The 23,400-nt window shown below is 34.3% G+C and overlaps 1 protein-coding gene across 1 annotated transcript; it reads left to right on the top strand.

Annotated features, from left to right (window-relative positions):
* Positions 1 to 359: 359 nt before the first annotated feature.
* Positions 360 to 5,102, top strand: LOC127071515 (forkhead box protein biniou). Its single transcript, XM_051010858.1, has 2 exons — positions 360 to 2,724; positions 3,390 to 5,102. The coding sequence occupies exons 1-2, from the start codon at positions 1,139 to 1,141 to the stop codon at positions 3,514 to 3,516; spliced, it is 1,713 nt and encodes a 570-aa protein (XP_050866815.1). The 5' UTR covers positions 360 to 1,138; the 3' UTR covers positions 3,517 to 5,102.
* Positions 5,103 to 23,400: the final 18,298 nt, after the last annotated feature.

Here is a 23,400-nt window from a genome sequence, read left to right as displayed (position 1 = left end):
GGGACGGTAGCACACGAGGTACGATATGGCATTCTATCGGCTGGTACACATTATCCTCTCTCTGCGGTTCTTTTCACTTCGCCGCGAGAGATATGTATATAGAACAACAGTGAGTGCGTGCGACGAAATGGGCATGGCCAAGGTAAGTAAGAGAGAAATCTTCTAGTCGAACAGCGTGGTGGCAGGGCGCACGAGAGAAGACCTTACACGATTGGCCGACACGCTCAAGTATGGTCCGGCCTCGTACAACGACCACCAATCCAAGCACGTGCTACCCCACCATCGCTCGACTCGACGCATTACCGGAGCTCTTTAACGCGGCCGCGCTCCAAGAACGATTTTTCTACGCGACAGAGAGGGGTCCGCATCGCGCTGCCCGCGCGCATACGTCCTCGCGTTCATCGTAGAACGCTCTCGGTCTGCTCGGCTCGCTCGCGAGGCCCCAGTGTGTTTTTACTCGGGGTTGGGTAAACTCCGGCCTGTTGTGTATCATAATACGATCGTTGCGGGTGCAACGCGCGCGGCTTTACGGACGACATCGACCACCACACCGGCTTTCTCACGTCGTCCACGCAACTTTCCGCGCGTGCCTTTACTGTTACCTTTTGCTATCTCTCTCTCTCTCTCTCTCTCTTCCTTTCTCTCTCTCTCTCTCTCTCTCTCTCTTTTTCTTTCTCTTCCTCTCTCTCTCTCTCTTTTTCTTCCTCTCTCTTTTTGTTTCTCTCTCTCTCTTTCTCTCTCTCTCTCTCTATTCCTCACTTGTTCAAATAGAGGCATAAGACAGGAAATCTATGTCATCGCACATCACAAAGACTTTACTTTGTAAATCTTAGGATCGAAGGATTTTTGAAGAAAAGAGTCTTAAGTCTTTGGACGGAGAGAGAACCTGGGCGGAGAGAAGGAACGTTAAATATTTCCATCGACGAGGAAATATTTTCTTCGAGCGAGTTTGTCGAGTAGCTGGAAGCGACCGAGATATACTTATAGGAATGATCGTAACGATACTTCAATAAGAAAAGCGTCTCTTCGATCGAAGAAACGGAAATAAGAACGGTGTATATGTGTGCGTGAGTGTCCGTAGAAGAAAAGGTGTTGAAGGTCAAGAGAGAGAGAGAAAGATAAAGATCGGTCAATCAGGATGCACACGCTGTTCGGGGAACAAAATGCTTACTATCGTCACGCGAGCGCCGTACCTGTGGGTATGGGCACGGCATCCTATCCAGGCGTGGGTGTGGGTGTGGGCGCTGCCCCGGGCTACTACGAGCAATATCGTTACGGTGGATATGCGACGGCCGCTGGTTATCCTGTCTCCGGGATAACGCAGCAACACATACACCATCCTGGTAAGGACATGGTGAAGCCACCTTATTCTTACATAGCTTTAATCGCTATGGCGATTCAAAATGCACCAGACAAGAAGATCACTCTAAACGGGATCTATCAGTTTATAATGGAACGTTTCCCGTATTACCGCGAGAACAAACAAGGCTGGCAGAATTCGATCAGGCATAATCTTAGCTTGAACGAGTGTTTCGTAAAGGTGCCGCGAGACGATAAGAAACCTGGCAAGGGTAGTTATTGGTCCCTCGATCCGGACAGTTACAATATGTTCGACAACGGTTCCTACCTAAGACGTCGTAGGAGATTTAAAAAGAAGGACGCTTTGAAAGAGAAGGAGGAGGCGTTAAAGAGGCAGGGTCTTTTGACGGAGAAACGAGGACAACAGCAGCAGCAACAGCAAGATGACGTGAAGTCAAACAGCGGTGCTATTGTAAACCTCGCGCCGTCGATAGAAGCGACGACGGTAAAAAAGGTTGGCGGCGGTGGTAACGGCGGTAGTGGAGGTGGTGGTGGTGGTGGTGGTGCTAGTGCCGGTGGTGTTGGTAGTGTTATCGGTGGTGTTGCGGGTGTCATGGAGGGTGGTACTGTGACGACAACGGCAAGTACGACTACGACTGGGCTGTGCAAACCAAAGAGAGAACCGGTGAACGATCACTGCATGGCCGTGCAGAGCAAATATGGTCTGCTTCATAGCCCGATTCAACAAGAGACGAAGACAACGGTAACAGGCGTGGTAGTGGCAAGCGTACCATCGCACACAGCAGTTAGCGGAGGTCAAAGCGTGATTCAGACGGCTCTTGGGAACCAAGTACATCAGGGTCATCATCAGGTTCATCAGGAGACAACGATTCAAGACGTCTCAATGGTGGGCCTCGATCCTGGTGCTTTTAGCGTTGATGCTCTGATGACGAACCGAGACAACGCTTTGATGAATAATCGGAGTGATCAAACCACCGGTCAACATCCGCATGCTCACGCTCACGCCCTTCAACATCCTCACGGTGCCCATTCGCACTCTCACCCGCACTCGCATTCGCACTCGCACGCCCACTCATCGGCGTGCACAACGACGACCAGCACGACCGCTGCGGTTGCCGCCATGATGGCATCCACCGGATACGCCCCTCACGGTAGCGCCGTAGCGAGAGGAAACTCGTCGCCACCCGGTACCGGCATGTACGCGCCCTATTGCGCGCCTACGCCTGGCTATATCATGGATCATGCTGATTACAACTCGAGAAATCATGGAAACGCTGCTGCCGCGGCTGCAGCAGCCGCTGCTGCGGCCGCAGCCGCACACACGCAGTGGTATCAAGAAGCTGCTAGTCCCGACGCTGCACCCATTTATCAGGACACTCAGTCGCCGAGCTGTCAACTTTACAGGTATATTTCAATTCCGAATGGTTACTGATCGCATCTACTTTCTTCTACGGTACGACGGTCGTTGACTCTTCTAACATTCCGTTGTCTCTTTTTTCATCTAAAATTATCTTACGTTCGTACCTACTGCAAATCAAATTTTAAATAATTAGTATCAATCATCGACAGATAATCGATCTTCCATGATTTGTGATATCAGAATTTTAAGATACTGATTGTATCTAAGGAGATCTTAAATGTATGTACCTAAATAAAATCGTAAAATCTATACAACACGCATAATTTTGTAATATTATGATACACACGTAGATGGACGTTTTAAATATCGAGTAGTTACTTTGGTATATGCTGTTATTACAGTGCACTTTAACGCACTACGTAAATAATATTTAAATATATCTACCTACGCTTTTCTATAAAAGCGAGTATGACATATTTTAGAAAGCTAAAATGTTAAAGGCTATTTGTAGTGCAATAAAGTTTATTTATGAAATTTTCCCTTTATCAATTCGCGATGAGGTATTCGAAAGAATGTTTATTATTTTACAAAATTGTTAACTATTAACATGTTTCTTGAAATTTTTGAGAAACAATATTATTTATCTTTTAATCCATATACCAAGGGATGTAATTTAATTAAAAAACGTTCAATCTTTTCTACTTTTTAGATCTAGCCCATCGACTCCTCTTTCGACGGGTGCAGCACCTTCTCCGCCGCTTTACCATAGATATTATCAAGACTGCAACGCCGTTAATAGCAGTGGCAATTTACCGATAACGCTGCAGAAATACTGAGAATACCGAAATTCAAGGCCCCATCAGCGAGGCCTTGAAGAACATCAGAACGAGTATGATCCCGGTCTGGTTTATGTCAAGCAAGAGTGGATACCAATGACGGAGGAGCTCGCCAAAGATTGGAACTGAAGATGGGATCTAAATTATCGTCGTGAAAAAAAGTCGGGTAAAATGATATATATTCCGTCTTGTTACGATATTCAATATTTTCGCGTTGTCCTTTATAACGAGGAATCTCTCTCTCTTTTCGAGAGAAAAGAAAAAAAGAAATTGAGAAATAGTCACCGAATTTCATTAATATAATAATACCTACGTTTTTATCAACGAACAGGTGGTCTGCGAATTAATCAAATAAGAAAACTCTCTTACGTATCGATTATGCTTCCTTCCTTATTTTTTTTCTTCTTCTTCCTTCTCTTTTTTTCTTTTATTTTTTTTTGCTTTTGTTTTTTTACTTGAACGATTCCTACATCCAAGCTTTGACTCATTCGTAATAATCGTTGTCCTTGAATTGTTGTTACACTTCGTACAATATCGTTGATTTCAAAGTAGATATATAATAAGTAAATAAATAGATACATCGATATCTACTATCCGATTTGCGGTTCATCTGTCAAGATATTCTTCCGTGTTTTCGTCGAAAATGTTTCTAAGTTAATTTGGCGTATGCTAAATTAATTTTAGCTAATTTGCTTTCTGTTAATGGAAAGCATCGATGGGATATGTTATCCTGATTTTTAAAGTCTACGGACGATAATTACACGAAGAGCACAGTGTCTCATTCTTCACGATCTTGTTACACAAACGAAAAGTTGTGAAAAGATAGACAGACAGATAGATAGAGAGAAAGAGAAAGAGAAAGAGAAAGAGAAAGAGAAAGAGAGAGGGAGAGAGAGAGAGAGAGAGAGAGAGAGAGAGAGAGAGAGAGAGAGAGAAAGAGAGAGAGAGAAAGAGGAAGATTTAGTGAAATAAAAACGGCGCTCATAAATTTGGAACTCACCTGAGCAAACATTCGTCATTCGGTAGGCACGCTGTCGCTGACCTAGGACAATTGTTTCGTCGAAAAGACGTCTTGTTTTTTTCACAAGCAAGTTCAATGCTAAGGATTTTCAAGCAACTGTGCAAACGTTTCGGTAAAAATTCGCATGCGACGGACGAAAAATATTGGCGTGGCTCTGTTTGCCGTTTGTCTGCTTACTTCCGAAAAAAGCTTCAGCCGAGGACGGATCAATGTCATCGCATTGAATCTTTCTAATCTTCGGAAATAATTCTATTCGATTTCGAGTTAAAGGTATCGGTATCGAGCCGCCATTAACGTATCGTTAATAACTAATATATAGATGCGAGAATTAATAATGACAAAATGACAGATTTATACAAAATTTCAAGAAATAGATTTTCTAATTATCTGAAAGAATTGAAACAGATTTGAAAAAAAAGAAAGAAAAAGATTTTAGTATTTACAGCATTAAAAATGTTATAATATACATATACATATACATACATACATACATACATACATACATACATACATACATACATACATACATACATACATATATATATATATATATATATATATATATATGTATTGATACACATTTTTTATTGATTATTGCCATTTTTGAAACAATTAATCATACTCTGAAATACTTTTCTTTTCCATTATTATTATTATTATTATTATTATTATTATTATTATTATTATTATTATTATTATTAATTCCGGTATTTATGAATATTCTGATGTCGATGTCGATGCCTTTACTTGGAGAAAAATGTTATTACGCGAATCGCTTTGACCGTTCCTTCGTCGAGCAATAATCTAACTTCTATGGTGTTTGCTCAATCGATAATAGTAATCAAATTTAATCGTCACTTTTTAAAATAACGCATAAGCTCACCTTTGTTCCTCTTTGTGAAGTCGGTGCGCGCATATGCGCGACTTTTTAACGTCTTAACCGATATAGTCTTTTGCATTGAGACAATAGACTGTTCTATCGACGTAATCTATCATGATCTCGTATTTATTTGTAAATGTATTATATATACTTACATATACATACATGAATTACATATAAACGTTGTACAAAATGATAAACGCGAAGTGTTTTCACTCACAAATAAAAATCATTTCGATCGTCTCTAACGTTTCTCGAAAAGGAAAAAAAAAGAAAAAAAGAAAAGTAAAAACGTTGGGAAAAATATCATCGATCGTTTAAGACGTTAAAGACGTTCGATCGTTCGTTTGAATGAATAGTTAGCGACTTTCGTGCTCTTAAAACAAAATCTACACAATATAGAGGAATGATTAGAAATGCGTCTAATACATTTAGAGTTAATACAGTTTCAAATACACGTTTTAAAAAAAAAACATCATTTCCTTGTAAGAATCGTTTAAAATATATTATCAAGAGAAGAAGGAGGAGAGAGAGAGAGAGAGAGAGAGAGAGAGAGAGAGAGAGAGAATGAAACAAGAAAGTCACAGTTAATGCGTATAAAAATTAAAAAGTCGAGGATTACGTTCGAACGTTTTTCTTTGACTTAAACGAGACGTTGTATTAGATTCTCTGAATATATAAAAGAGAAAAAGGATTAACGAGAGCGGAGGAGAGGGATGAAGAGGGTTGGAAGGACGTTAGGAGAAGGTTAACAAAATTGTAAAAAGTTTGAAAATTGTCGAAGCAACTCTATATTCTTCAATCGAATAAGGTTGTACCTTATTTTACGTGCATTTATTCGTAACACTTGTTCTCTATGCTTCGATGCGGTCGATCGCGAGCGTAAGAGACCGAATGTTACGTCGAGAGCTGAGATAATATATTTATTGATGAAAATGAATTATGTGAATATACAATTTAAATAAGTAACATTAGGTTCGCGATAATGTCGTCGATAGATATCTATGTGCGTGTGTATTATAAAAAGGGATATACGAAATGGATATAGTTATTGTATAGACGATATTCTATATATATATATATATATATATATATATATATATATATATGTGTATGTATATATATAGATAGATATATACATATATGTATAAATAGACGATTATATAAGAAGCGTATTTACTATTGTCATTGTGACTCTCCTACTGTCGTTAATATTATTATCATTATTATGATGCTGCTGCGCTATTATAAGGTACAGATTATTATTGCTGCTGAATTATCATTAAGATTATTATCATTAGGTATTATTATCGCTATGATTAACGTAGGGTGCTTCGTGCAAATGCGAAATTTCACGAAATAAATGCGCAAATCACATATAAACACGTACACACATATACACACATACATACATACACATACATACATATAAATATATATAGATATATATATATATAAATATTATATAATATACTTATGTTTTTTTTTCGTCTTTTAAAACGCGCCGAATCTTCAAAATCTATCCTGCCTATAGATACAATATGATCGTGTGCACAAAATTCGCTATAAAATGCAATGTTTTGGTGTCGGTTAATTCAAATGTAAAAGCGTCATCGTTGAAAACACACGATGCATTTGTTAAACGACTTACGAAAGTGTATTTTGAAAAGCAATATTTTGATACAATTCGCATACATACGTCGCGCCCCGATATTTTCTTGCAAAAATACTCGCCCGAGCAAGGTGTTGCCGTTGAATCTACGTAAACGGCTGAGAAAACAATATAATTCTCGATCGTTTAATGGCGTCGCTCCAGGAGACTAACGTTTCCGTTACGAATCGATTGAAAAAAAAAAAGAAAAAAGAAGAAGAAAAAAAGAAAAAAATTGTTCAAGTTCTTGTTCGACATAGAGCAGAAATAATAATATCTACGTCGATTATTTCTCGAGTTAGCTATAATAAGGTCAAACGGAAAAATGGCGACACTTCATTTTCTATTTAATTTAATCTATGAATTGGTGAAAAGAAGAGTTTAACCTTTAACATGAAAATTTAAATAACGATTGTGCAAAGAGGGTGTAAATGTGATCATTCGTTTTTCTCTTCTTTTTTTGTTACTATTCCATTGCAAAAGCATTAAATTGGTACATATGGAAGAGTTGTGATTTTACGTGAAAACGAACGTTACGGAATAAAATTTATTCACGTAAATCATTCCTCTTTCGTTATACCTATAATCATTTTCGTTGTATCGTGTGTATCTAACGATGTTCGCTTTTAGTTTATTTATTACTTATCGAATTATTATATTTGTACATTTCTTATCGTAAAAATGAATCGGTTAATGGAGATTAAAGGATCACAAAAAACGATTTAATTTCGAGAATCGATGAAATTTCGAAACTAAAACTCGAAAGTTTTCGTTGTTCGAAAACGTTGAGAATTGAACATGGAGAACGTCAAAGTGACAAACGACGGTGAATTATTTTCGTGTGGTAACACTCTCATTCGCAGAGTCTCATCGTCGAATTTATCGTTTTTCGAGACATTGAAGGAAGGCCAGAGCGCGTAACATAACGCTTTTCATGCTGACCCATTTGATACGTCGACCGGCAGCCAGCAAGCGGCTACAATCTGCAAAATGTTACTCCATCTCGACGGCAAGTATTTTGTGGGTGGATTCGTGAAAGGTAAGTATATGCGTATGTATCCTGCGCTGCTGTATCGCGTCAGTCTGGGTATTTATTGATTCACTCGCCGTGATATAAGCGTAATCGTAAATACGTTCGCGCATTATGACATCCAGAGTGTTCGATGCACCTCTTCCAAGTTTCTTCGAAACGTCCTTACGTGAGTCTTTCGCGAAATTTATCCTAGATTTAGTGGAACAGCGAACGCACAGAACTCGGGACTATGTACTAAGTTTACCGGGATGAGAAAGCTAAAGTAAACAAAAAGAGTTTATTTGATATGCGGCTTGCATTCGCATACCTTTAAGATTAGTATAATTATGATATTTTTGTTTACTTCGGTTCTCTTAAATTATCTAACGCGTTGCATAGTAATCGTAGACTGACTCACTTTTGTATTCTATATATGCAGGTCATGACATATAAGTATATATAAGTTTATATATATACACATGTATATGTATGTATATATACATACATGTACCTATACATATACATACATATATATGTATATAAGTATATATATATATATACACATATATGTATATCATATACATATATATGTATACACACACATTTCAATTATATATAGATGAACTCGCAAGAATAATTGTACTTACTCATTGGGTCATGTTCGAGAAGTAGTTTGTTCCTGTGGTTCCACGCTTCAAAAGATTTCGCAGGGCTTCGACAATTGCGGTGGTTTTCGCTCGCGGCAGGATTTAAGCGCATCTGCCGAAACACGTGCTTCGGATAATACGGGATTGAAAGCGTTCCGGCTCCCGTCAATCCGTTACTTCGAAAGACACAAAGTTCTATGTCGATCGGGAGACGAAAAGCCCCTTTTCTAAAGTCCTTCGGTCAGCCGTTCTATCTTTTGAGTTGATGTTTTATCTATCGATTATCGTCTTTTACCTTTTATATTTTACGTTACCTTTTATCTTCCCATTTTCGTTCATCTTTCTAAATATAACACATTATTATTAGATATCAACATATAATTGTTCGCTTACAATTAATCAAAATTCAGGTTTAAATCCATATATATTGTCGTTCTTTTATATTAGTTGAGATAAATATTATACTAAGGAAATATGACAAAGTATAAAGAAAGAATAATTCTTGTCTCTGTTTCTAATAAAATTTTATCTGGTCATTACAGTTGAATACACAAATAAATGTCTAATATATACCTATTAGAAATGATCTATTACCTGACCCGTCGGATATTCTAGGTATATTTTGAGTATTATATCTATATTAGTGGAATATTTACAGTATTTCGGACAATTTATATTTTTGTCCGACGATAATAAAACTAGAAAACTATTATTTTCTCTTTGAGATAAGATATATTTATCTTGTTATTAGAAATATCAATAAATCAATATTCGCAGATAATAGATAACTATGTTTTGAACTAACAATATTTCTAATTATTTAAGATTATTAGTAATGTGAACAATATGATCGATAAGTGCGGTTATACGTTTTCAGTTATAATGTTTTATATAAGTACAGTTATAATCCTATAAGCTAAAATCAGGGTAGACAGGTATACGGTAGCCGGAATCTATTTATATGTCACGTAAATTTTTTAGTACTTTCTTTTTATTTAATGATATCGAATAAAATAGATGACTAAAACGAATTTTTTCTATATTTGAAAGATTAGTTTTAATAGAAAAATAAGTAAAAAAATTTTACAAATTTACGTAAATAGAAAACTTATAAATATATATCGACGATCGAACAAATGAACTCTATTTTAAAACTATAATTACATACCTATTTAATTACAAAATTATGTGCTAATATTTATGTGGTATATAGATATATCTACGATCGAACAAATGGTTTCTATTTTAAAGTGATAATTATATACCTATTTTAATTACAAAAAAATATGGATATAAATATGTCATATTTATATGGTATTCGAAAAGAAATTTCAAATATAGGCGTGGTCTTAAGAAAAAAGGTTACTTTTGGTGTCAATAGGTAGGGATCAATTACCTGAGTCGTTCCAATAGTAATTTTTCTTTCGACGGCTGAATAGTAGACGTTAGTCGGTATGTTGTTCTCCCTTCGAAGTCCCATAATCGTCCGTGGTCGTATTAGCGGTACCGTGCAATCATTAATTCTAAACGAGATCCGAGAAGGGAGAAAGAGAAAGAGAGAGAGAAAGAGAAAGAGAGAGGGAGAGAGAGAGAGAGAGAGAAAAGGGGTCTTACTTAAACAAATATTTCTTTCTGCGAGATTAACGTACGCGTGTCTAACGACGACGACGACGACGACGACGATGACGACGACGACGACGACGTCAAGGAGAAGAAGAAGAAGAGAAAAAGGAAGAAGAAGAAGAAAAAGAGGAAGAAAAAGAAGGAAAAGAGGAAGTCAGCCTTTCTCGCTCTCCCTCGAGAAACGATCAGTGAAGAAGTGAGAAAATAATCAAGAAACTTCAAACTCAAATTATTTCGGTTCCGGCATTTCTATTGATCTACGATTGTAGTGGTATTATTAGAATAACGAAGTGTTAACCCTCTTTTCCGGGCGTATCGATTTTCCCTAAGAAATAGCATTTACGGTCAGTAAATTCTCTTAGAAAAAAGAGAAATCAAAAAATTTATATTACGTCGATAGCAGCGAGTATTAGTACGCTATATCATTTTTTTATTACATCGTACATATCTATTGCCTAAGGTATAAATAAACATGATATTCCAAATTTTTTTAATAAACACCGGAAAAAATTGAAGCGAGCTGTTACGAAATAGAGAAACTCAGTTATTATATCGCATCGACGTCTTTTCGTTCCCAACCGGACTTTGACAATTTGTTTTAAAATTAAAGAAAAAAAAGAAAAAGAGAGAAAAAAGAAAGAAAAAAGTAATGACGACGAAAGTTTATGAAAATAAATCGTAAATTATTAAAGAGGGAGAGAGAGAGAGAGAGAGAGAGAAAGAGAGAGACAAAGAGGGAGAAATGGAGAGAGAGAGAGAGAGAGAGATGAGAGAAAGGAGAGAAAGGAGGATTAAGGTAGTTCTCGGGGGTAGGGAGGAGAAAAGCGTAGAACGCGATGGCGGACGAAGAAACTTATGTTGGAGACAAAATGGTGGGAAAAGCTCGAAGGGGAAGCGGAAGTGAATGTAGAATGGCTGAAAGGAAAGAGAGAATTGAAGAGAATGGGTAGAAAGAAGGAAAAGAATAGGAGGGGGTAGTTAGGGTGGTGGAAAGAGTGAGAGTGAGTGAGAGAGAGAGAGAGAGAGGGAAAGAGAGAGAGAATGAGATAGAAAGAGAGAGAGAAAGAGCTGCTTCATCGTCGTCTATTCGTCCAGGGGAGGAAGGATGACAGGTGCACTATTTCCCAGGGACCCGCGGCAAAACTGGGATCGCGTTGGTGCTCAAAGAGAGAGAGAGAGAGAGGGAAAGAGGAGATTCAAGGGAGATATAACGCTGTTTCGCGTTTATGCTTCGTTCCATAGTATGTCGTTTAACTAGAGAAAGAGCATAATATAATAGAAAGAGATGGATAAATTTATCTTATAATAAGTATATCTATTAATATGGATATATATATTTAATTAATTAATAAATAAATATTGATAATAATTTTAATACAAATATATCATTACTCAGAATAATCATGATAAAATGAAGAAATTGTAAGAGAGTAATTGGAAATAAGACACAATATAGTTAAAATTGACAGAAATAAATGATTATACTATTATTAAGGATTAATTATAATGTGACATTAATATTGGATTATCATGAATGAATTTTATATTCGATTGTGTATCTATGTAAAAGATAATGATACGGAAAATATTTTAAATGATTATCGATTTATTAAATAAAATTTTAATAAAGATAAGGTTATGATTTCGTAATCAGGAAATAAGAAAAATAAGATTCTTTTTTCATGGATAATACTATCTCGTAACTTATTGTTTACGTGGTTTTCTAATATATACTAAATGTAAGTTTAATTATTCATAATGTAACTAAAAATATTTCTACAGTTTGGCGATTAGCAAAAAAAAAAAGAAAGATAAATGCATTTGGTCGTCTTCTGTTTATAACATTATTTCCCTTATATTGTTTATAACATCATATCGTTATAAACTACGTTTAAGTATTTAAAAGTCATGATCTATGTATTTATGTTTCTCATAATTTATAAAAAAAGTAAACCTTAAAAGTAGGTATTCAAATACGTGTTCTTTATCTTTAATATAATAATTATTTAAAAAACATTTACATTACGGTAATATACAAAATTCAATCCTTAAGAATTTATCGATATATTATTACAATTAATATTCTTAAGAGTTACTTAATATAATACAATAACATAACGGACTAAATAATATACGACAATATTAAATCATTTTTCTATTAAAATAAAATTACATAGGAAGAGACGGATAGATAAATAAATGGAGAATATTTTTTCAAGTTTCGAGTCCTACGAATAACCAAGATATACAAACATACATATCTCTTGAATGACAATATTTAATAGCCAAAGTGTCTCGTCTACTTTGCAAATAAAAACGAAGAATAAAAAAAGTAACAGGTGGAATGAGTTCGAGCTATATACATATATACATACATACAAACATATATATATATACATCCATCCATCCATCCATCCGTACATACATACAAGCATACAAGCATACATACATACATACATATATACATATATACATTCATCCATCCATCTATCCATCCATCCATCCATCCATCCACCCATCCATACATACATATATACATATATACATATATATATACATATATACATACATATGTACATATATACATACAAACGTTACTCGGTTTTGAAGAGACAATAACATCGAGCTCGTATCGTTCGAGAATTTCATGTAAAACAAAAAACAGTGGACAGTTGTTAGTAAAAAAATGGCTTGGTCGTGTTCGTGCAAAGTGTATAAGCGAACGTTCGTTCGCCACGATCGATAGCAGCTTTTGTTGGATACGAAGCGCTGTTCTCTCTCTCTCTCCCTTTCTCTCTTTCTCTCTCTTTCTCTCTTCCTCTCTTTCTATCTTTCTGTTTCATTCTCTCATTCTCCCATTCTCTCATTCTCTTCGTCGCAACACTGCGAAAATCGCTTCGAAGCGGTTTACCGATGTAAATATTTTTGGAACGCGGTATGCGTATGTGCGAAAAGCAAAACATTTGGCAAACTGTACAAATGACGGTTACGGTAGGGAGTTTTTACTTGGATGAAACGTTTTACTAAGTAAACCGCTGGAAAAACGACAAGAAAATCGGAAATTATACGATTGACGTTATTAGAACGATGGATACAGGTTTTTACTTTTGTACCTTTTCTCAGATTATTATTTATTTTTCGCGTCTCTTTCTTATTAATTCTGATTATGTAATCAATAATCATATTATCTTAAACTATTATAATTTATGAATTTAAAATATATATATAATTTATAGTAATATATAATTTATTTAGTAGATACTAATTTATTAATTAATATTTAATAAATAATAGTATATAATTTATAATGTATACGTATGAAGTATTGATTCATTTTTTTTTTTGTAACAAATTTAGATCGTTTAAATATTCTATATATATAGTTGATACTTATGAAATGTCTCATTTTTTTAATATATATTTTATTATATATATCTGAAGCATTTTTGTTTGTGAGTGTTTTTTTGTTCGTGAACGTGTGAAATGTCATTTTGAAATTTGTCATTTGTTCCATTAGACCTGATTGTTCTGAGATCTCGTTGCTGAAAGCATCGTCATTGGCTTTCCAAGTTCTTTTATTTTTTTATTTTTTTTTTCAAGAAACATTCATCTCCATCTTTAAACTTTTTATATCGTTGACGAATTGTACGCTCGTTTACAATATTTTCACCAAATGAATCGTGAATTTTTTTGATCACAATTACTACTGTAGCATTATGAACACTCGTAGAAGAATAGTATTCAAAAATCGCATCGATTCATCATGTAAGTCATATAAAAAGTTAAAGTGAAATATATAAAAATAAAGCTTCCTTTTGATAAAGCAGATAACAAGCTTTGTAATGATGCTTCATACATTTACATACTTGAAAACATTTACTAGTAGGAACTCCTCAGAAAATTCATATTGCGAAATAGGATATATTTAATGTGTAACGATCTAATAATAAATAAATCGCTTTATCGAATAAATTAAGATAATTTTTTTTCTTTTCATATATTAAAAATAGATCGATTTAATCGATGAAAAGATAAATTGAAAATCTTTTTTAAATGAACATCATCAATTATAAATTTATTTTCATTTAGATAGATATAGTACCTTCATGGCCATATTTATCCTTCGTTTGCGTTATTATTATCGAATGGCCAAGTCATTTTTAGCAGGAGTACCGAAATAAAAACGAACGGCGAATAAATCGTTCGATGAACACGATTCGACGGGCGATTTCGTCGCGAAGTATTATAAATGTGAGGTCGCTTTGAGCCGCGCTTTGATCAGAGCCAGGATAAACAGCGACGTCGTTGTTCGAAAGCGCGAACACCAAACACGGTATTATGTGTTAAATTGTTCATCCACGAGAATTTCGTTTTCCACGGTTACGTTTTCCCTCTACATCGTTAGGTGATTTCTTCTGATAATTACAAATTTAATTAACACATAAATAATTTTTCTATTACCTAACGATTTAGGACGAAAGTTAGTCCTAACATTGCGAGCGACATTTTTAAAAGATGTAATTATACGAATATAATTATTCGACGATTCGTTTATTTTCACAAAATTATAAAAACGAAATATGTTTGATTGAACATATGATACTTAATCAATCGTTAGAAATAATTACTACTATTTCTTAAATTACTTAATTTGAAAGTTTCAAATTGAAGAAAGATATAATATATCGAGTAAAGTTTGAAAGCGGCCTGAAATTCGAGCGGTTAGAGAGGAAGGAATCGTCGTCATGTAGCAGGTTATATCGCATGTTGTGTTTACATGACTCCGCGAGACCCACTTTTCCATCGGCCCCCAAAAATGCGTCTTAATTCTCGAGACAGGCCACCCGCAACGCGCGGGAACGCGGGATGGCTTCGACTACCGGCCTGTTCGTTTACAAAATTACGGATGATAATGTAAGCATTTTTTTCACGTACTCGCTGCGTGTGGCTGAGCGTCGACTCGCGCGTTTCGCCTTCGGGGCTAATTTTAGGGTGTTCAACCCCCGTACGCTACGTCGCGTCATGTTCCGCCTTTACATGGAATGTATTTAACGAGTTTTAATATCGAATGCGACTTAAAAGAATAAATACGATATTGCGAACAATGTGTTGGTATACGAAACGCATCCGTCGAAAAAATTCGGCACTTTAGAAAATTTCTTTATTCTGCTTGGCAACCGATGAAAAAGTTTATCCTAGCGCTCGACGTCTTTTCACCCGATTTTGAAAAAAGATCATCGCTTCCATTCAAGAAACGTGTAAACTCATATAGACATAGGTATATATATATATATATATATATATATATATATATATATATATATACAGGGTGTTCTATTTGTAACTTGGTCATTTAAAATATAATCATTTTATTTGTATAATAGTATTCGAGAATGAGATTGGATTTAAAATAAAGTTCTGTAAATCATAATCTTCTACAGTATGGGTTAGAGAATGAAATGTGTAGATAATATAATTATTTTGTTACTTTCAAATTTTCGTCGTCGTATTGATTTCGTTAACGTCACTTCTTTCATTTAACTTATCAAGAAATTTTCATCAGCTAATAATATTTTCTAAATATCATTTATCTAATTACAAATTTGTTAAATTTTTACATAAGTTAAGATAGCTTTATCCTATTTATCTTGTATATGAAATAAGAATTTATTAATAACTTTTGAGAAACGTAAATTATCACGTTATATCATATTTTATTTTAATGACATTTGCATGTTGATATAATAATGCATCTTAATAATTGAAACTATCGAATAAATATATTATTATAAATAATGTTATTACTTTTTATAGATAAAATGGTCGTTTTATCAGATGAATTAGACAATGAATTTTATTAAACGATAATGTTGAAACATACATTTTTAAATTACTGGGCTCAAAGAAATAAAATAATGTAGACACAATAGATATAATAGAAATGTAACCGTACGGTTTGCGAACACCCTGTGTATATATATATATATATATATATATATATATATATATATATATATATATATACAATGTGTACAGAAGGATTTCACGGTAAATCGAGCGAATAGCCTCGAGCGTGGGCCCCCTTACGCAAACGCATTGTCCTCAAATGCCTCCTGTGGTGTCACGGTAGAACGGCACCGCAGGTCGTTCTATCTTCAAAATGGTATTACTGGTAAGGTAATAATGGCTCAATCGGCCCGTCCTTGATGTGGCTTAGCTCCTTCCCTTTTCTTGAAGTATATATATATGTATATATACATGCAATAGACGATTGGGATGCTCAGTTGATGCGACCGTGTTGCATGGTGGCGCTCAAAGAAAAGAGTCTGGCAGTAGACTGGCAAATGTTCGTCTATCCATTAAGACGATACACGAAAAAAATGAAGAGAAAAAAAAAAAGAAAAAAAGGGATTAGACTTAGTACGTAAACGTATGTATGTATGAGTGTATACGTGTTTATATGTTATATATAGTAAGAATAAAAGCGTTCTAAACGTGCAGTTACACGGAAATAAATAAATTCTTCTGGTATGCCGCTCTCTCATTCGAAGTTTTCTACTCTATAAGTCTATAATACTATCCCCGTTTTCAATTATGTTCGCCTCTTTAACTCACGCGTCAGATCGATCCACGCTGTTCATCGTTCGCGTTCGAAGACGGTTCTATTACACGATTGCGCAGGTGCAAATCGCTTATTGTTGTATGCGTATGTATTATACATACATAGATATATACGTATGTAGTACGCTTGTCCTATTTAATTAGTCATAACGCATTTCGACTATTACATTATGTCTTCTGTTAATAGTTCGTTTATATTTTATATGTAACAAATAGGAAATTAAAGAACATCGTTCTACGAGTTGTTTAAATTATTGTCAATTTTTGACAATTATTTTTGGAACAGTTGATTAATATCGAATAGCATGTTTTCAAGGTGACCTATGTAATATAATGCTTATGTGGATACATTATCTTCCTTTTTTTTTCTCTTTTTTTGCTTTAACAAGAATGTATCTATTTATGTTGTTACTCTTACAAAAGCTTCTTCGTTTATCTTTAATTATCTATAATAAAATAATATTTAATAGGTACTTACGATTGAATAAAATATTATTGTACATATACAGGAGTCGGTATAAGTCACGTTACCGAAAATGGAAGTTACTTTACTTTATCCGAACTACAAAGAAAAATATAATTTACCTGTTGTGATAAGTGCTAGAAGTGACTACCCATCGTTTTCGATTCATAACGAATACATCTATTTGATACATGATGGAATTCTATTTATAGAACTCCGTCATCGTTGTTATAGATAGCAACGATAAAATGGCTTATGCCGACTTCTACGTAATATTATAATACTATTTTCAATTATTTACTACTATTTTCGATATTACAACACTATTAATAATTAAAATATAATTTAAGTTGTTAAGTCTATTTAATTAAAACATATCCGATCCGATGTCTTCCCTATATTTTTTATTTCGTTATCATCGATAGGAAGATACATTTTACTTCGGTCGAAAATTTCGTCAGTGATTTAATATTTTTCTTGTTATGAGTATAAGCGGCTCGGTTTGTTCTGAAAACAGCAGCCAACGTAAATCCGTAGAAAACCACCTGCACGTCGGAATCCTTTCACGCGTATCGCAAAAAGGATGCGTTTTCGTATTTTGCATGGTTATTCCCTCGCTTACTCTCTCATTTTCTTCACTATTATTCCATTTTATTAATGTCTCCTTGTTTCTTTATCGACCTTAGTGATGATGTTTTTTTACAAAAGCATGAAAAATACACTTCTATTTATTTGTTCTTTTACTTGTATTTTCATTTCCTTATTCGTGATCGTCCGAAAATGAAACAAAAGTAAGAGAAAAAAAGAAAAAGAATAAAAAAAAAAGAAAGGAAGGAGAAAAAAGTACGAAACAAATAAATTTACGTTCGTTTGATAAAAAGGAAGTGTTATTCTACCATCCGTTTTTTCTTTTTTTTTTTCATTTTATTCCAACAAAATATTCTTAGAAAACAAACGTATATAAGTAGATAGAAATTAAAACGAATCCTTTTGTACGTATAATACATAACTCTTATACAATATATAACATTTTATGACCCATATCTAATTGTGTATTCATCTATCATTATTTTGCGATTATGCGATAGACTGTATTTAATTTTCTACGTGATGTCATATGCATGTTAAGAGCAAGTCTCGAGGATTCGTACGGAAAAAAAAAGAAAGAGAAATAGAAGGAGAAAGAGAGAGAGAAAGAGAGTATGGTTGTATGTTTCGCTTCAGTGCCAGATATACCTACTAACCAAGCGTCGTGTACTGAGAATATTTTGTCAATCGTCGACGATGCTCGTTAGTGGCATCCGTCAGAGGATAGACGAGCACAGAGACAGAACGAACGCGAACGCTTTAGAGGCGCCTTGACTTCTCGAAATAATCGTATGCACTTACAGAATGTCTAAGAATTTTTTTTCCTCTTACTCTCATTCTTTTCTCCCACTCTTTCATTCGAAAAATGGAAACCGTCGAGAGTCTGCATAACTCAGTCTTGTACGAAGAGAACTGTTTCGCGTCTCATTGTTGGAATTATACGACGATAGTGTAAAAAACGTTTAATTATTTGAAATTATTTTTTTAACGAAGTCAATTATACTTGTTTCGACGTTTTTTTTGTTTTATATCCTTTTTTCTTTTTGTTTTTTTTCAAACGATTACAAGTAACTACGGAGAATACACTTATGTGTACATATTGATAGGTAGAAGAAAGAAATCTACTTTTCGTCGGATAAAATTATATTCTGAAGATTTAGAACTTAGAATTTTTTAATTTGAGATTCCTTTATTCAGACATTTTATTCGAGAATTACAATGCTAAGTATGTAATAAATATTTGAATTTCGACATTATTTAAAATTCGTTTTACATCCTTATATCATATTTAATGTCAATTATCGTAATTTTCAATATAAAACATTCCAAAAATATTTTAAGAAGATTATAAATCTTCTATCCGATTTGTAAGATTAAATATGCCAGAATAAACGAAAATATCAAATGAATACTATAAAGCATAAGTGTAATAGTTTGTAGTAAAAAGTCTGTTACAAAAATATCTAATTTTTAAAAGATCTTTTGATATATAAGACGGAAGAACATATAAATGAGATCATTGACCTTTTTAGCTATGCGAGTTAGTTCTCTAGTTTATTATCTTTACTTCGGCCTAATGGATTAATCCAACTTATTTTTGTCTTTGTATGGGTATGTTTATCTAATATAGAATCCGTTAAATTAAATGGAATTATTAGAAAGAAGATAGTAGCATTCTCTGAGGGATAACTAGCAGAAGGTGCTGAGATAGGTATGCCATGTTAAATATGTGTGTGTGTGTGTGTGTGTGTGTGTGTGTATGCCTACCTACGTTTAGGATGAGAAGGCAGGAAAGAAAGCACTTCTTCCTGTCTGATGACTATGCTCTGAGCCCAAGAGCGTAGGTGAAAAGAGGGCGAAATTCGAATCTTTATATATCGTACAAAGGTTCATAATTCTTTTCAATTACTAGCTCATTAGAATGCACGAAGACGTAATATAGGTAGTAGGGTCGATGACGAGGCGAATTCTTATAAAATGACGACTATCATATGGAAAGAAAGAAAGAAAGAAAGGAAGGAAGACAGACAAAAAAAAGTATTATTTATCAAGAAATATCGCATTAGTTGCTTAGAATTAATTTAAAACATGTAAAGTACTCGAAGAGTTTTTATAATCGCGATAAAAATACGAACTTACGATTTTTTGAATAACAAACGTCAAGCTACTTGAATATTTCGTATAACTAATATAACTATTTTTGAATATAAAATAATTATATTATTTATTTATCATATTATATTTAATCATATTATATCATTGAATTATATAATCAAATTAGTAATTATCAATTAAAAAAATTTTTATTCTTATAATTGAGATATTCAAATTCTAATTATAATTATAATAACTAAAAGATTACTATTTGAAAACGAATTGTTTCTTAATTTTATATCAAATTCGAAATAATCGTAAAAGAGGAAGAGGCTCTTTACGTACGTTTATATCAACGAAAGAAATTAAAAATTATTCGAGAAATAAAAAATTTCTAACTAATAGCGACTTTAAAGTGTCGTTCGATCTTCGATCGAAGAACGTGAGCTCGATTAGGTTGCCCGTCGCGCAACCATAGTCGCCTTCTTGGCTGGGAATCGAAAATGTAACGGCATCTTGTTGATCCTGGCAATGGTCTATGTTGATCCAAAGCGACGCACCGACGTGTGTTGGTTATTAGGAGCGCACTTGCAAGGGGTGACGCGGCCTTTGGAAGTGGCGATGCGAGTGAGGAATCATCCAAACACGAGGAATCATCGATATTAGTCGGATCAACGTCCGAAGAAACCTTGACGCGCTTTGACTCGAGGTCAATAAACAGAACGTCGCGCGTCCTCCAACGTTATCGGCCGTCAACTTCTCAAAGATCCGACAATAAATTTTATCGTCGTACTGTACGATTAATAAATATGAATTCGCACAATCCTTTCCAGCTGTTAAATACTTCCGCATCGATACATTCCAAACACTGTTGTATACACTGTTTTATTTTACTTCATTCTTAATTAGTCCATTGTTATCGAAATATTCTTATCTGCAACCATCGGAGACATCGGAGAATGGAAAATAAAAAGAAAAGAAAAAAGGAAAAGAAATCTATGGTAATGATATGGAATTGTTTTCTCAAAGTGTTTTCTTATCGATAAGAAATAATACACATAACACTTTTGTTAACAACTTGAAATTTCACACACGTAACTAATGCTTATGTAGGTGTTACACCGGTGTGAGTCAAAAGAAATTGCAAATTCTATTCTAATTTTAGATTCGAAGAAAAGGGATAAAACGAAAAAAGAAGAAAGAAAGAAAAAAAGAAGAAGAGATAATGAAGAAATGACCCAATTAAGAGGACAAACGAGAATAATAATTTGCTTAAGTAAACATACATATAAGTATCCTATACATACACACATACATTCATACATACATATATACATCCATGCACACACACACACACACACACACACACACACACACACACACACACACACACACATATAATATTTAAAAATCAAGAAACATCAAATATCAGCGTGAATCACTTCGTGTGAGGTCAGACAAAAGAAATGTCCCTTTTTAACAAAGATAGTAAATCGACAAATTTTTCTTTCTTTTTTTTTTGTATTTCCTTTTCTTTCTCCGACATTTTGCGATTCTTCTTTTCTTCTCTCGTTTGCTGCCAATAATAGAGCAAGAAAAAAAGGCTCATTGGGTTGCGCGGGGACTGGCTTGTTCGTCGAGCGGGTGGATCGCTTGAAAGCGACGGTAATGGGGCTTGAAAGCTCCCGGGTTCTATGAGCTAAAAGAAGCAAAAAGAGGAAGGAAGAAAGCGAGCGAAGAGACATGAGACACTCGTACTCCGAGGCGTTGAACCATTTGATAGGGAAGCAACGGAGAGACCAGGCGATGCGAAAAGAGGAAACGAAGAAAGACAGAAAGAGAGAGAAAGAGAGAGAGAAGAAGAAGAAGAGGAAGAGAGAAAGACGTCCGTCTTCGAAACGGAAGACGTTTAAATCTCGCCGGTCCTTTTCTTCGGCATCCTCAAAAGCTTTTACTGTCAACGGGGAAATGTTCGAGTTGACCGATCGATATAACGCCTCTTTTTCCTTGAAACGTTTTCTGGATCATTTCCATAGGATGAACACGTACGTACGTACGCAAGCACGTACGCACGCGCATAAAAATTGTCGTGTGATCGATCGATGATCTTCGTGAGGACTCGAAAGGATGTAACTATTGTGAAATTACTTGAAGAAGAAAATGAAGGTAAGAAAGATGAATGATAATAATTCGTGTATGTATGTATAGTTTGTCTTTTACGTATATATATTAAATAAAATGAAAGAGCATCATACCAGCGTGGATCGCTGAATCGTTGATTAATATCTTTTTTAATTAGATTTATATCGATTCTTCTTTGATCGTTTATAATTATTATTTAGTAGCTTATAAAGTATATAAAGATTTATTTATAATTATTATTTAGTGTATATTAAATAAAATCAAGGAGCATTAAATACCAATGGATCACTGAATCGTTGATTAATACTTTTTTGAAATGAATTTTTATCAATACTTCTTTAATCGTTTATAATTATTATTTGCTAGGTTATAAGTATTTCGATTTTGTCGCATTTAATTAGTAGACACATTTCTGTCTTAAAAAAAAAAAACAACAGGTTTTATACTATTATCTGTAATTTTTATATATTTCGATCGTTAATTATTTTTTCTTTTTTTTTTCAGTGCTAAGAAAGAGTTTAATAGATTTCCTAAGTATTAAGTATTAAGAATGATATTAATAAAAGAGTTAACGTATACTTAGAATTAGTGTTTCCAGTCGAAATTCGTTGTTTACTTATTTTTTTTCGACATTATACCATGAAAGATCTCAAGGTTTAAAAAAAAAAATGATATTCTCATTACGTATTCTTAAAATCCTTGCGCGCACATTGTATACTTTCCAACAGCTCGTGAATCACGTTCCCATCCAGAAATATGCGCGTGCTTGAGAATAAACCACGACGCGTGATCGATCGATGATCTCCGTGAGGATCGAAAGAAGGATATATTGGAATGGCAAAGAAAAGAAAAAGAAAAAAGAAAAGAAAAGAAAAAAAAAGGAAAGGAAAGAAAGAGAAAAAGAATCGAAGCGAGCTATCGTCGACGACAGAAACGATTGAATTACGATGGCATTACAAGAAGACTTCTTTTGTGAGACTTATCTTCTTCGCTATAAGTATGAAAGAACAAACGTTTAAATTGGCTGGCTTGTAGGAGCCTGTCGAGCGATATCTAATTAGATCTTCGCTCGAATTAAGCGACTTTCTTCCTTCTATCTTTTCGTTCTATTGTTTAGTCTCTTTCTCTCTTTCTCTCTTTCT

Source organism: Vespula vulgaris, chromosome 22 (genome assembly GCF_905475345.1).
Source record: "Vespula vulgaris chromosome 22, iyVesVulg1.1, whole genome shotgun sequence".
Taxonomy (NCBI): Eukaryota; Metazoa; Arthropoda; class Insecta; order Hymenoptera; family Vespidae; genus Vespula; species Vespula vulgaris.
Note: the sequence above shows the minus strand (reverse complement) of the source record. Positions and strands in the feature narration are given on the sequence as shown.

Bases quoted from the DNA above. Each gene is read 5' to 3' on its own strand.
- LOC127071515 (XM_051010858.1), top strand. From the start codon at position 1,139: ATGCACACGCTGTTCGGGGAACAAAATGCTTACTATCGTCACGCGAGC. The intron at 2,725-3,389 runs GTATATTTCAAT...TCTACTTTTTAG, and splicing joins CCGAGCTGTCAACTTTACAG to ATCTAGCCCATCGACTCCTC.